Consider the following 14,392-nt stretch of genomic DNA (forward strand, 5'->3'; position numbering starts at 1 on the left):
ATTACACCCATGTGTAATTGGTTGGGCTATTCACATCTATTACACAAATGAACAATTTTGTGACCTACAACAGGATACTTTGTTGAAAAAAATCTTGAAAAGAGAGATAGTTATCCAAATACAGAATTTAAAAGAAAATGATAGACAGTGTGCTCTGTATTATTAATGTGTACTGGCCCATAAAAGTCAATTTAACTCGTGTTAGAAATGATCGCAAGTTCACTCTCATTTCATTCCACAATGGACTATATGCCAAAGAAATACAATTTCTCATTTTTGAATGCATAATGTTAAACTCTTTCCAGCAATTAATTAACCACCAAAATTTTAGAATTTTCTAAAAGTAACACCAATCTAATGGCAGAAGAAAAAAATGTGGTTTATTTTATTGAGCATTTTTTCCAATTGCCCTTTTTGACTTGGAATCCACTACACAATAATTGCAGTTTTTAAATTAAAAAGTTACTTTGTTCGTTATCCAAACATATTGCAATTCATCTCAGATCAACATTGCTCATTTAGTACAAATGTTGAAGTACTGCACACTATCTACCAATAGGTGGCACTATGATATCAAAATTGTTTTACCATCATGATAAAATAATAAACCTAGGATGATAAAATGCTGCATCAATGGCTGCATATAATAGGTGGAGATTTTGCTCGATAGGTCCAGATATATTACTCTTAAGTTGAAACATACTGGTTTACAAGTTTGATCTGTGTTAATGATCTGTGCAGAAAACATCCAAAATAATGACATATAATTCTACTCATAGCAATACAGGAATGCATCTGCTTAAATCCTGAAATACAAGCTTGCTATAATCTCCAAAGTACATTAAAGCTAAAACAGCACTTAATGTTTTTACACCTACATTGGTCAATAAACTTAAGTATAAATGCAGAAAAAATACCATTTTGCATTTTTGTAAATGGAGACACGAATGAGTCTCAAAATAAAACTATATGTTCATTAATCTTGGATTATTTAATATTTTCCAGTGGACATTGTGCTTTATCAGTACACTATGATTTACAATGTATATTTTATTCCAAATAAATGCACTGTATTTACGCTGTTACTTTAAGCCTCCTTTGGAAAAGCAATTGTGAACCACTTCCACTGCGGCTGCACTCGGGGGAGGGAGGTGAATAAAACACTTCATTTATATTTGCACAAAATCACTGGCAAATATAGAACAGTAAAATTAGAATCTGGTACCACAGAAGTAAACAATTTCCAACTGAGTTGCACAACAGAAGACCTTGGAGAGAATGTTGGCATTTAATTCCAAGAAATTCATAAAACCTTCATAATGTATTTTTTGTAAAATGTTACAATTGGAAAGTGAAATTGATTTGGATAACTTGGTGCAGTAATTTTACCAGGATATAACAACTTGAAACAAATCAGTAATTATTACATATTTCAACCTGCAACAAGGAAAAATTGCTATTGATGGAGAAATAAAACATAGTCACTGGAAGTAAAGGAATAAGATCAATTCAGCAACAACCTACATTACATTTCAGGCACCTAATTAACCAGAGCAAGCTTGGCAGAAATATTAAGGTGTATTCAAGCTTGGAATCAGTCCGTCAAGATTCTCTTCAACTTCGAAAGCCAAAGGATCTCTCACTAATGTTTAAAAGACATTTGGACGGGTACATAAATAGGAAAGGTTTAGAGGGATATATGGGCCAAATACAGTCAAATGGAATTAGCGCAGATAGGCACCTTGGTCAGCATGGACGAGTTGGGCCAAAGGGCCCATTTCCATATTGTCTAACTCTATGAATCTTGTATGAAAATGCAACAAAGAAAATACAAGCTGTAAGCTAATTTCTTCAGCCAATGTTTAATAAAAACAATGCTAAGTTTGTGAGCCACTAAAGTTTAAATGTGTAAGCTTCAATCATGTTTATACCATGATCTTTGAAGTTTAAAGTTGACAAGTTTTAATGAGGTTGGCAAGGCCATGAGTGAATATGATCACATTTGGCTGGAAAGTAGCTTTGTGGACCATTGCTATGCAAACATTCATAATTTGTTTAACTTATAAATGACAAGCACTGGCAATGTACTACCTGGTTGAACTTTGATACAATGACAGATAAATTTGTTTCATGAAAAAATATCTGGCAAAGTCCCTTGCGTTGACAGTTGTGGAAAAACATTCAGCAAAACAATCCATAATGCGAGTCAACTGCCACAAAGTTCAGCATTGTTCTAGTTCTTATATTTTACGATAAAGTTAGTATTGTATCTGCATTACTTTGACATTCTTTATTCTTGAATATTTGTGATTAGGAAAAGGGCATCAGGGCTGGTGGGAAATTCAAATGCCCCATATAGTTCAAAAGCAGTAGGACTGAAGAATCCAACAGAAAAGACAGGAATGCCTGACAGAGCCAAAATTATTCTCTTTCTTTTAATTGATCTATTTAACCAGATGAAGTAATTGGGTCCTTGTGAGAAAAATAACATGTGAGAATGTAAACATCTATGCATCAATTCTTCTTATCCTTCTGCATATGCATGAAGTGACATTTATAATGTGAGTTTGAGATTCAAAAGCCACTGTATTGCCTTTTTGGAAAGGAAGATCAACTCAATGGTTGCTCTGTTAGATTTCTCTCTATAGCAGGATGTGGTGTTGATCCACTGTTTGATCTGGGTTACCACATTCATACCGAGAGGAGGGCTTAATTTGCCACCCATGCATCTAAAAGCCCACAATGTCCATGTATCACCTAAATTTTATTTAGACCTGCCTGTGTCCATCAAGGCTGCTGAAAGCCAGGGAGCACTCTCCTTTGAGCAAGTCCCTACTTCCCTGTTTCATACATCATTTCCCATCCTTCATTCATCATCACTGTTACAGTTGACAAAGGTAGTAGAATCAGGTGTTTGCCAAAACTACAAAGGAAGTTGGGGGAGGGGGGATGTATTCACAGTGGTACTGTTGGATAGCTAGTTACTGATGGTTCATATGATGTCTGTACAATACACTAAGAGGTTAATATTCCAATGACTGCACATATGGCTGAGTTCAGCTATGTGTCAATGGGTTTTGTATGGTGGCTCATCGGCAAATTTTCACTTCAAAGAAGGTAATGTCGCTTGTTGTGCTTAGTAGGTGGCTGAAACTAAAATGTAGAAATAAAAAACTTTGCTAGGTTTGGCCGCAGCCTCCACTTCCGGAATTGTTCAGCTACATAGAGTGTCCTCCAGTTCCTGGAAATTTTTCCCATCTTGCAAATGCCATATTGTCAGTGGAGGCAAATTGTGATAGATGACGATAGCTTTCTCACAGCCCACACTGTTAAATTGAGTATCAAATCAGCAAACAAACGTCAGAAGATTGCTTGGTTAAAATCTGCATTCTAAACTTTCCCTGAACAAGTGTCTCAACTGATGAAGAGGCTGGACAGGTGACATCACTGAAGAATTTCATTGGTTGTGTGGATTCAAAATTGGCTCGCCCATAGAAGACAGAGGGTGGTGGTAGATGGAGTGTATTCTGCCTGGAGGTCGGTGACCAGTGGAGTTCTGCAGGGATCTGTTCTGGGACCCCTGCTCTTCGTGATTTTTATAAATGACTTGGATGAGGATGTGGAAGGGTGGGTTTACTTTTTCCCCAGGGTGACAATGGCTAACACGAGGGGACATAATTTTAAGGTGATTGGAGGAAGGTATAAGGGGGATATCAGGGGTGAGTTGTTTTTTTTTTTACACAGAGTGGTGGGTGTGTGGAACGCACTGCTAGCAGAGGTTATGGGGGTAGATACATTAGGGACAGTTAAGAGACTCTTAGATAGACATGTGAATGATAGCGAAATGGGAAACTATGTGGGAGTGAAAGGTTAGATAGATCTTAGAGCAGGATAAGATGTCAGCACAACATTTTGGGCCAAAGGGCCTGTACTGTGCTGTTGTGTTCTATGTTCTACAGTCTATAATTTCATCTAAGGGTAAAGGAATTTTCACACATCATCATACCAAAGAATTAGTAGTCACAGCAGAAAGTTGCAGCTTTCAGAAGGAAACAGGCAGAATTATCTTAAGTACCCATGAATCAGTGTGGTAATACAACAGTTAAACACAAGTTTAGCAAGGATATAAGCCATCTTAGAGTGGGAGGAATTATTTTAAATGCCATTGTGAGGACTAAGCTCTTGGTCGAGTAATTTGTGTGAAGATAAAAGGTGGTGGGATTGATGCATCATTATGAATTAACCACTGGATGTATATGGCCTTTTATGTAATTGATGATTCATTATAAACTGTGGTTCAAGTTTGGGGTGATTGCCCTCGGTCAAAAAGACACAGAAACTTCACAAAAACAGAATATTGCAGATGTTTGAAATAAAAACAGAAAATGTTGGACATACTCAACCAGGCAGGCAGCATTTCTGATGAGAGAAACAAAGCTGATGTTTCAGATTGATGAAATGATGGAAATTCACCAATCTGAAACATTACCTTGGTTTCTTTTTTCTGTAGCCTAAGGAAATTCCTAAAAGAAAATAAATCAAATGACTTTCCTCAACATTTACTTTTTACACTACTGTCATGTGGGGTGGGGGTTGGGGGGGGGGGTGAGGTTGAGCTGTATATACTGTACTTATAAATACATCAGAATATATTCTACAAACAGTGCAAACTATTTTTAAGATAGTCATCCCATTTAAATACATGCAAGATTGACGATTGCGTGTATAGACTACTGTAGAGTGATCGTGGGTGGTTTGTGCTAGTGTTTATTTTTCTGTATTTTTTTATTGGTCAAGCAGTCCATTATTTGATGCAATTACTTGTTTATGTGATTACAGTGATGGAATGTAGTTTTGTAACACAGAAGATTTTAGGAGATTGCAGACCCAATGGAAACACAAGATGAATCCATTAAATTTTTTCTGTAATGATACTTATGTTGTAACAACTGAAATTTTTCAGAGGGTAATAGCAATTTATAATGTACAAACATGCCGAAGAAAAGAACAATTATTGATTTGAGGATGTTTTGATCATTCTTAGTGTACAAATACATGACCATGAGGTTCAAAAGGGTTAGACATCGGCAAAGGAGGCAAATCTAATAAGAACATAATTTTTTTGTACACTCCAATTGAAAAACTGTCCTCAAATGGTTATTTGCAGCTTTAAGATTTTAAAAAATCCATTGTTAACATCCCTGGGTTTTAGAGAAACTGGTAAACAGGTTTGAAAAGCAATCTTATACGTTGGAAGAGTTAACAGAAAATGCTTCCAAGCAAAACATATTGCATGCTTATTTTGGAAAAAATAAATAATACATGTTGTTAAAAATGCCTTAACATTTTTCTTCTGAGCAAATTAAATTAAGGTGCAATGTGTATAATCACCCTTAAATCTATGTTTAATATGTAATTTTAATATCAAAAATAATTTAAATACTTGGTCTGACTTCTTAAAGTACAAATACTTTTACCCATGAACGCATATTCCTCAGCTTTCAGGTAAAAATTTAAATATTCTTTTAAGCATTCTGCTTTGATGTTCCCTGAGTGACCGCTTCGTCCAGCGCCTTCGCTCCGCCTGCCGCAACAGCCAGGACCTCCCGGTGGCCACCCACCTTAATTCCACATCCCACTCCCATACTGACATGTCTATCCATGGCCTCCTCTACAGCCACATTAAGGCCAGATGCAGGTTGGAGGAACAACACCTCACATTCCGCCTTGGGAGTCTCCAACCTGGCAGCCTCAACATTGATTTCTCTAACTTCCGGTAACCCCACCCCTTTGTCTTCCCTTATTGCTATGGCTACCACCCCCGCTTTGATGATCTGCACATCTCATCTCCGCTCCTCCCCTCCATCCTTTATTCCATGGTCCAATGCCCTCTCCTACTTGATTCCTTCTTCTTCAGCCCTTGGCAGCTTCTACCTATCACCTCTCAGCTTATTATATCTTCTTCCCCTCCCCCACCCACCTATCAGCTGAACTCACCTATCCCCTCCTGTGTGTGCTCCTCCCACTCCCCCCACCTCCTTATTCTGGCTTCTGCCCTCTTTCTTTCCAGTCCTGATGTAGGGTCTCAGCCTGAAACGTTGACTGTTTATTTCCCTCCACAGATGTTGCCTGACCTGCTGAGTTCCTCCAGCACTTTTTATGTATTGCTCCAGATTCCAGCAGCTGCAGAATTTATTGCGTCTCTATATTTCACTGTTGTTCTTCAATTCAGATAAATAATGTGTGTAGGAAATAGCCCAGGAAGCAAGCTCCAACACCAACATATATGTATTTTGCCAATTAAAATGCAAGGTGCTGCTACGTACTGTACTACCATTAGTCTATTTTTAAAGAGTAGCACAAAGTTATCTATATTCATAACTTTTTTTGGGCACCTATATTACGTACTTACGAAAATTAAAATTTAATCCCTTAGTGAGTAAGAGGAAGAATTCCAAAATGCTTGTCATGACATTGATGGGCATATTTGTTCCTATTGAAGCAGTACTTCCTTCATTTTTACCAGATTACTGTGTGTAAACAACCTCTTAAGTAACCCAAGTTTCTGATATTCTTTCACTGCTTCATCATTTAAATGATTTGTAATTCCATAAAGATAACACTTGAGTTTAGATAGATTTATATGACAGTATAGGGCTAAGGGAAAAAGGGAGAGGAAGGAAAGATCCAGAAAGATGGTCATAATTATTCTAAAACATAAATATATTGGCAACTGGCAAGTGCTAGATCTTTGCAAAATTTGTAAATACTGTTTTAGAAGTGCCAGAAAAAAGTTAAAATTCACCGCAGTAAAAATGTTAGTTTTATTACACTGAAAAGGGATTGGTTGTTAGATAAAATCCTAAAATGCCGTAGGGGAAAGACAGTTCTTGTTGGTATTGTACACTTCTCTTAACTCCTTCAGGACTAATCATTCTTCACAATTTTGTTATGGAATTGCAATTGTAGGAATGGGATGTTCAGCAGGGAACTAATGAACGCCAAGTTTAACTGGCTCTAAACCAGCAGTCAATTAAGTTTCTGAAAGCCCAACATAAAGGCATTCTGTTCTGCTTTATTTTGTCCTGTCAGGAGTAAAATCACTGAGGTGACAGATGAACTGGATTTAGTGTAGGACAGAATATAGGCAGCATGAATTTAGAAAAGTTAGAATTTCTGTGGAATAGATGTTGGAGCAACAAATTAAATCTGGAGATAGCAGATATGTAAATAAGCTTTACAGTAGCAATATGCTATTGTGACAATATTTTTGAGATGGGGCAAAACATTTCTGATGGGTTAAATGTGGAGCTTTAAAGTTCAGGTTTGAAAAATGGACCCAAGCAAGCAATTTGATAGGCCAATAGAACAGCAAAGAATAGCAAGTTTCTGCTGGAAGCCAAATAAAATTGTTCTGATACTTCTAACATACAACTGAAAGAAATTCTGTGATATTTATGAATTGATGTCAAACAAGCAACATGGCTGGGAAAAACAATCTTCAAAAAAAGCTAAGTAAGTCACTTCAAGTATATTTCTTGGGAGTATTATTTGCCTTTTAATTGTATGGCACTTTTCCACTGACAAGTCAGAATCTCATCCAGCCTCATAGTACAGCTAACTCTTAACCAACACATCTACAAGCCTCTCTTTATCCACTCCACTGAGCAACTTCATTTTGGACGTATAGCCCAAAGTAAGGACAAACAGGAAAAACTGGCATTGCCATTTTTCAATGCAACGCATTTTTCCTCTTGCTCTACTGCTTCTTCTCCTTCCTTCTCTGTCCCACATACATTGCTCTTCACCCTCCTTTATTTCCTTTTACCCTTTCCTTCTGTCTGTTGCCCTTTGCTGTAATACTTTCACCTCTCCACTTTCACTGCACCCATATCTCCATGCTCAATTCCTTCCTCTCTCAGCCAGCCCCCTCCACTGCTACCACGTATGCTTTCGTGCCACCTTCACTTCCTTTCTCCTTCCCACTGACCCCTTAAATGTCCTGGTCTCCCACAAAATGTGGTTATGAGAGCAAGTGCTTGAAATCAAAATGATGATTGATCAAAGAAAATTGAACTAGTTCATGAAAAGAAGAAAAAGGGAAAGAAGGCCGAGAAACACTGGCAAAATAATGATATTCCAGAAAAAAAATGCAAAAACCATTCATTAAAAAGAAAAAAAATGCAACATAATTGAAATAAATGTCATTAATATTGTATATTTTCTGTTGTATTAGTATTAATATTTACACAAAGATTTGCTTCTTTCTTCTAGTGAATATCATCACAATATTCTTGTTTCCTTCACTCTGACTGCAAAAACCATTCAGGAGGATGGGATGCTGATATTCAGTCAGAAAGAAACCACTGAGAAGCTTTCTATACTTGCTCAGACAACCTGGCCTTTAACAAGATTGCATAAATAAAAAATAAGTAAAAATTTGGAAAACTAATATTCCTCCTATGTCCCTTTGTCCATTTGCTGTAAAAAGTAAGTTCTTTTCATTAAGTAACTTTTATCAAAAATCTGTTAATGGCGAAATTTATTACCCACTTGTCTATATCTATCCCTAGAGGATTTGCTGGACGGAGAGATAAGGGTGAAATTCCTTTATTCCTATCAGTCCGCATATCATAATAGTTCATTTCTTCAACCCAAACAGCTGACTGATCCAGGATACCTGGGGAAAAACAAACAGCATATAAGAAAAGTACAGGATTTAAAACAAAACTAGAAATGAGTAAATGCTTTCTAACAGTCACGGTCAACGCAAGTTCTCCATTGTTGATTATGCATTTTTAAGCCAAATATTACAAATGCCTGGATAAATTGAAGGCGCCTAGTTTGAACAGAGTTTCTGAATAGGTCATACTTTGGCACCACAAAAAGAAAAAAAAAGTTTTAAAAAAATTAACCAAACAGAAGGACAAAAATAGTATTTATATCCATCAGCAGGACAGTCATTGGATTGGCTGGAATCCCTCAGCATGCATTCCAACCCTCTTGCAGTTTTGAAGTATAAACAGAAAATGCTGGAAACACTCACGGGATCAGGCAGCGCCTGTGGAAAAAGCTACATGTCTTGGGTCAATGATCTAACAGAATACCAAGAAGAGATTTATGCTGGAGCTGCAATATAATGTTCATATTTTTGGCACAATACTTTAGGAAGATCTTTCAGAAGATGCAGGAGAGACTTACTAGAGTGATATCAGGGATGAGGAACTTCAGATCTTTGTAGAGACCATAGAAGTTGGAATTGTTCTCCTCAGACACAAAAATGTCAAAAGGAGAATTGATAGAGCTGTTCAAGATCAAGAAAGATTTTAATTAAGGAAGGACTGAGCATTTCCAGTGGCAGAAGGTTAATGAAAATGACACAAATTTAAGACTAGAAAAGGATCACGAATTACAAAGCAGATTCAGACAAGTGTCTGAATGCAGGAAAGTTTAGTGTTAAAGAGAGCAATCAGGGTAGTGGACTGATTAAAAAATAAAAAAAAATTGCAGATGCTGTACATTTGACATAAAAACAAAAGTGCTGAAAGCACACAATAGATCAGGCAGCATGTGTCAAAAGAAACAGAGTTATCATTTCAGGTTAAAGACAAGTGAGAAACCAAGTTAGTTTCAAGTTACAGAAGGTGGGAAAGGTATAAGACATAGGGAATATCCCTGATAGAGTAAGGCCAAGGTTGCCCAGATGATTGATATTGTCAGAAGTATCTGGTTAATGGATTACAGAGTTGCTTTAATTCTTCATTCCAATGCCACTCTGATCTAAACGTCTGTGGCCTTGTACACTGTTCCAGCCTTGAGGAACAGCATATCATCTTCCATGCATGTTGCCGCCTTTGGGATTCAACATCAAATTCAACAATTACAGGTAATTTGTTTTTTCCACTTGCAGCAGAACTGAGATCTGCTGAAAGATTATCCATCTGTAATACTAACTCAGTTATCTCTCTCTACACAGGCACTGCCTGATTTGCTGAGCATCTTCAGCACTCTGTCGACTTTCACCTTTTGTCTCCACAGACGCTGCTTGACCCATTCAGTTCTTCCAGCATTCTGCTTTTTGTTCCAGGTCCTAGCATCTGCAGTCACTTTTGTCTTCACTCTGCATTAGATTTTAGGTCTCAGGTTTCAGCAGCTGCATTGACCTGTTGACAGCTTTAACAAGTCCCTTTGTTTGTTTTCTCTCTCTTCCACACTGGGATCACCCTACCAAAGATATTCTCTTGGCATCGAAACTAAACCGTTTTCTCACTTTCCCAGTACTGATGAAAGGTCTTCAACCTGCAATCTTAATTCTCGTTTCTCTTTTCACAGATCCTTCCTGAGCTGCTTAGGAGGCTAATAGAAAGCTCTACCAAAGACAACAGGCATAATGGTCTGAACAGCCTTTACCTATGTTATTTCATTCTATGATTTAACAGCTCATGAGCACATGCAGAATTGGAAAAAAAACATATGCTGAGGAAGGTGGGGAGGAAAGAACAGAGGAAGATTTCTAGTAATGAGAAAGCCATGATTAAGTAACAAAAACACTGATTGTCTATGACAAAAGGAGATAATAATGGTCAAATTACAAAAAAAAATGTTTTCAGGCGAAGAAAAATGGATTAAAGCAGATTATCACTGGGTGTTGGAGGATGCAAAGCAAGGAAAATCTGAAGGTTTCTGTGCCCAGGAGAATGGGAGGTCCAGACAACTTTAACTGATGTACAATAGAGGATCCCCATGCCTGCACTCCTTTCACTCCCAGTGGGTCTTGCGCATTTTCCATTATTAACAGGTCCTCTCCAAGAAAATGGGAACAGTAGTTAAGATATACATGGCTGATGATAGTAAATTTATCAGAATTCTTTGTCATTATAACCAAGAAATTGACATCAATTTTTGTGTTCTATGCAGACAATTACACACAGAAATCCGGAAGATGTTGTCAGTGATGTCTTGCTCCTCCCTGTTTTGCAGCTCTCCAAATAACTTTCTAAAATCAATGATCGGAGAATTCAGATATTTAAGAATCATTCTCACTGCAAAAAATTGCTAAAAATGTAATCTTTCTTGCATGAGGTGCACTAACTCATATTTCCTGCTTGGTAGCCTCCCTACCCTAAAAAGAAAAACATGTGGATTGTCATTCCCGGAGATGATTATTTTGAAATGCAATGCATTCATTTTTTGAAGTGCATGATATCCAAGTTTTTAAACTTAAATTTGCAAACTTCAACCTTTATTTTGTTCCTTGTAACTATGTTAGTATAAAAATAGCCCTTTTTACTTCCTCATTCTGCGAATTCTTTGATATGATGATTGCTCAACCAGTGACTTCACTCATGTGGGATACCAGAACCCTTCAAACTGGTACCTGACAGCCAGCAACATAAGAAAAGGATTGCAATCTCCATGTCACAGAGATCACTAAATGGTTGTGGGTAGACAGCAAAATCCAAGCCATTAGAGTCATAAATTACATTAAAATGAAACAGAACAATAAAATGAATCCCTGCACTCTTGACAGAAACTATACATCCAATAATTAAAAATGAGCAGTTACATTCTCCTGTTACTCATTCCTTCCTTAGGTCAGTGTCTCGTATGATGAAGCATGACCTCACAAGTGTCAATGACTTTTTAAGCATCTTACCAAGTAGTTGCTTTAAACCTGTGAGTTAGTACAATATTAACAGATCATTCAATCATAGAGAAATAGAAGGCAAACTAAACACAGTTCCCACTTGATGTGCTTTTTCAGCATGGCGTAAAGGTCAAATCCCAGACTTCTCTGGTCCAAGACATTGGAGGAAACTCCAACAAATATTGTAACGTTAAAATCATTTTAATTCTATTACTCAATCTTCAGGACAAATTAAATTTTATAAACAATACCTTCCTTGTAGGGGTATAACTAATGTGCCACTATTTGAATGTATGTTTTATGACACCTGAAAAAGCTGATTTGGTATATAATTCTGCTTCATATCTACAATGAGTCAGTTTAACCCTTGGACACAATGCCATTTCTGTACAAGCTCAGAATATAACAAGATTATTTAATAAAACTTAAAAAAAACAGTATATAACATATGTATACATGCATAGGAATTTACAGCAGAAACATATTACAAGGAAATGGCCAAATTGATTTATTGGGGCATAAACTGTATATATTTACTTTGCCAAGCTCTAAATTAGAAAGAAGGTTTGATGTTGCTTTGAACAGAGTGCAGACAAAAAACCAAAGCAAAACTATACTCAGTGGATGAAAATCTGAAATTCCAGATTTCCAGAAACAAGACCTCACCAGTTTATCTGTGGTGCTTTATTTTTAAATTAATTACATCTTTTTCATTTAATTGTTTCACTCATAGAGTATGTGATATTTCCTGAGAACAGAAAGATGGGGAAATAGCCGGCAACACCAGACAGCATCTTTGTTTACAAACAGAAGACGTATACAGCTGAGGAATGGAGGAATGTTAGGAATGGAAGTTGGCTACTCAGCCTCTTGGGCAAACTTTGTCAAATAGATCTCGGTGGATCTACATCTCAACAACATTTTCTTGCCTTACATCTACATCTGTTGATGCTCTTGCTGAAGGCAGAAATCAAGTTCTATCTTGAAAGTTTCACGTTCCTCCAACATCTTGAGCTCTTGGGGTGAGAATTCCACATTTCTGAAAATGCATCCTCATTTTGTTCTGAGTAGCTTAATTCAAATTTTATTCATTCCTACTTGTTCTTAATTGACCTTGAGAGAAAGAAAAAAACTTCCACCATATCCATCCTAACATCATTTTAACATTTTATGCTTCCTCATTTTTTTTTACATTCGTGTGAGTACAAGCTCAGTTTATGTGATCTGTTCACTTGATTTGACCCTAAGCTATGGTGTCATACTGCTGAATCTGCTTAGCACCTCTCCAAGGACTGAACAACTTTCCTATGTTGCAATGCTCAAAATAACAATGCACTAGATTGTACCTGACCAAGGCTTTGTAACAACTGCACAGGTTCCTGTCCTTTGCATCCTGTCCCATTTGAGATAAGTACGTAAGATTATAGAGAAAAATCCAATTTAGTCCGTCAAAAATCTACCCTCCACTCATGCAGCTTTCCATATTTTCTCTACACTCTGAATCCCTTCCCTATCAATATGCATGACTACCATGCACAACAGATTTTCACATCTTTCACTCCAAGTGAAGAAGCCCTCCCTGAACTTTACAACCATTTCAATATTACATCTTTTGGTGCTACTTTCTAGCTTAGGCTTTGTAGAAAGGTCAGATCTTTAGGTAAAAATTGGAGAAAATTCAAAACTAAGCATCTTATCAAACTGCAAGTTAAAAAAATACCAAGTATTATAGTAATGATAGAAATCATCCATGGAAAAGGGGCATTTAAAAAAATACAAATATAGAATCAACTTCAGTAATTTACCTATTTTCTCTTGCTTCATCAGTCTAAAAGAAACAGTTGAAGTTCCTCTGCCGCCTGATTTGGTGGTTACGATGATGTCACCCTTATCATTTTTTGCTGTCCCAACTCGACAGACGATTTTACTAGCAGACATCCACTCCGCAGTCAGCAAACAGTTGTGTCCACAAATTGACAGTCCTTTGGGAAAAAAAAGGAGATTTTGAAGCATTTAATTGAAAATATCATTAAAACACTGAAATTAAGATTTACATACACATTGCAAAGTTACGAGGAGTTGCAAGTTAGCCCAGGGGTTCAGAAAGCTTCATGATTTGTGAAAAATTAAGATTTGGTCTGAAATCACCTGAACACATTTCCCTGCCCTCACACACAAGGTTTCTTTTTTAAATTAGGCAGGTTAATGAACTATTGAGAAGTAATAACATCTAACTTTCAGGACTGTGGCGACTTTACACCAGAAATTATTTACAAATGGTTAATATACAGGAACTAAAGGCATACATATGCATACCATCACAAAAAGATACCACCTATTTTACAACTTATTATTTATAAAATGGTGGAACAGAACAATAGAGCCATAGCACACTACCTGTACAATAACAGACCAAGGGTTTATATCATAATACATTAAGTCCCCAAATGCAATCATATCACTATAGAAAAGCACTGAACAAAAGTTAAGTACGTCTTTATTGAGAAAGGGGAAAAAATGCCTGGTAGAATACTTAATAATATTAATGCAGTAATAATTTGCTTCCTCATTTGGTTACAAATGGGAGACAAAACTTAATTAAGTAAAAGCAAACTAAAAATTATAAAAACACTTTAGCTTTTGCAACATTTATCAGGTAAAAGGTGATAGCTTGGTATTCCAAAGTTTGTGTGCTTCAGTGTTTCCTCCACCTATGTAAAGCTTTGTCATTATACATTTAACTAT

The 14,392-nt window shown here is 36.7% G+C and overlaps 1 protein-coding gene across 4 annotated transcripts in view; it reads right to left on the minus strand.

The window, feature by feature from the left end:
* exoc2 (exocyst complex component 2) overlaps nt 1-14,392 on the minus strand; it is a 222,625-nt gene that overhangs the window by 154,454 nt on the left and 53,779 nt on the right. For all 4 annotated transcript variants that reach the window (XM_052016796.1, XM_052016798.1, XM_052016799.1 and 1 more), the window contains exons 3-4: nt 13,453-13,629; nt 8,554-8,680 (exon numbers count right to left, since the gene is read on the minus strand). In XM_052016796.1, coding sequence (XP_051872756.1) covers nt 8,554-8,680; nt 13,453-13,629 — 304 coding nt within the window. The remainder of the gene's footprint in view (nt 1-8,553; nt 8,681-13,452; nt 13,630-14,392) is intronic.

Source organism: Pristis pectinata, chromosome 5 (assembly GCF_009764475.1).
Source record: "Pristis pectinata isolate sPriPec2 chromosome 5, sPriPec2.1.pri, whole genome shotgun sequence".
Classification (NCBI taxonomy): Eukaryota; Metazoa; Chordata; class Chondrichthyes; order Rhinopristiformes; family Pristidae; genus Pristis; species Pristis pectinata.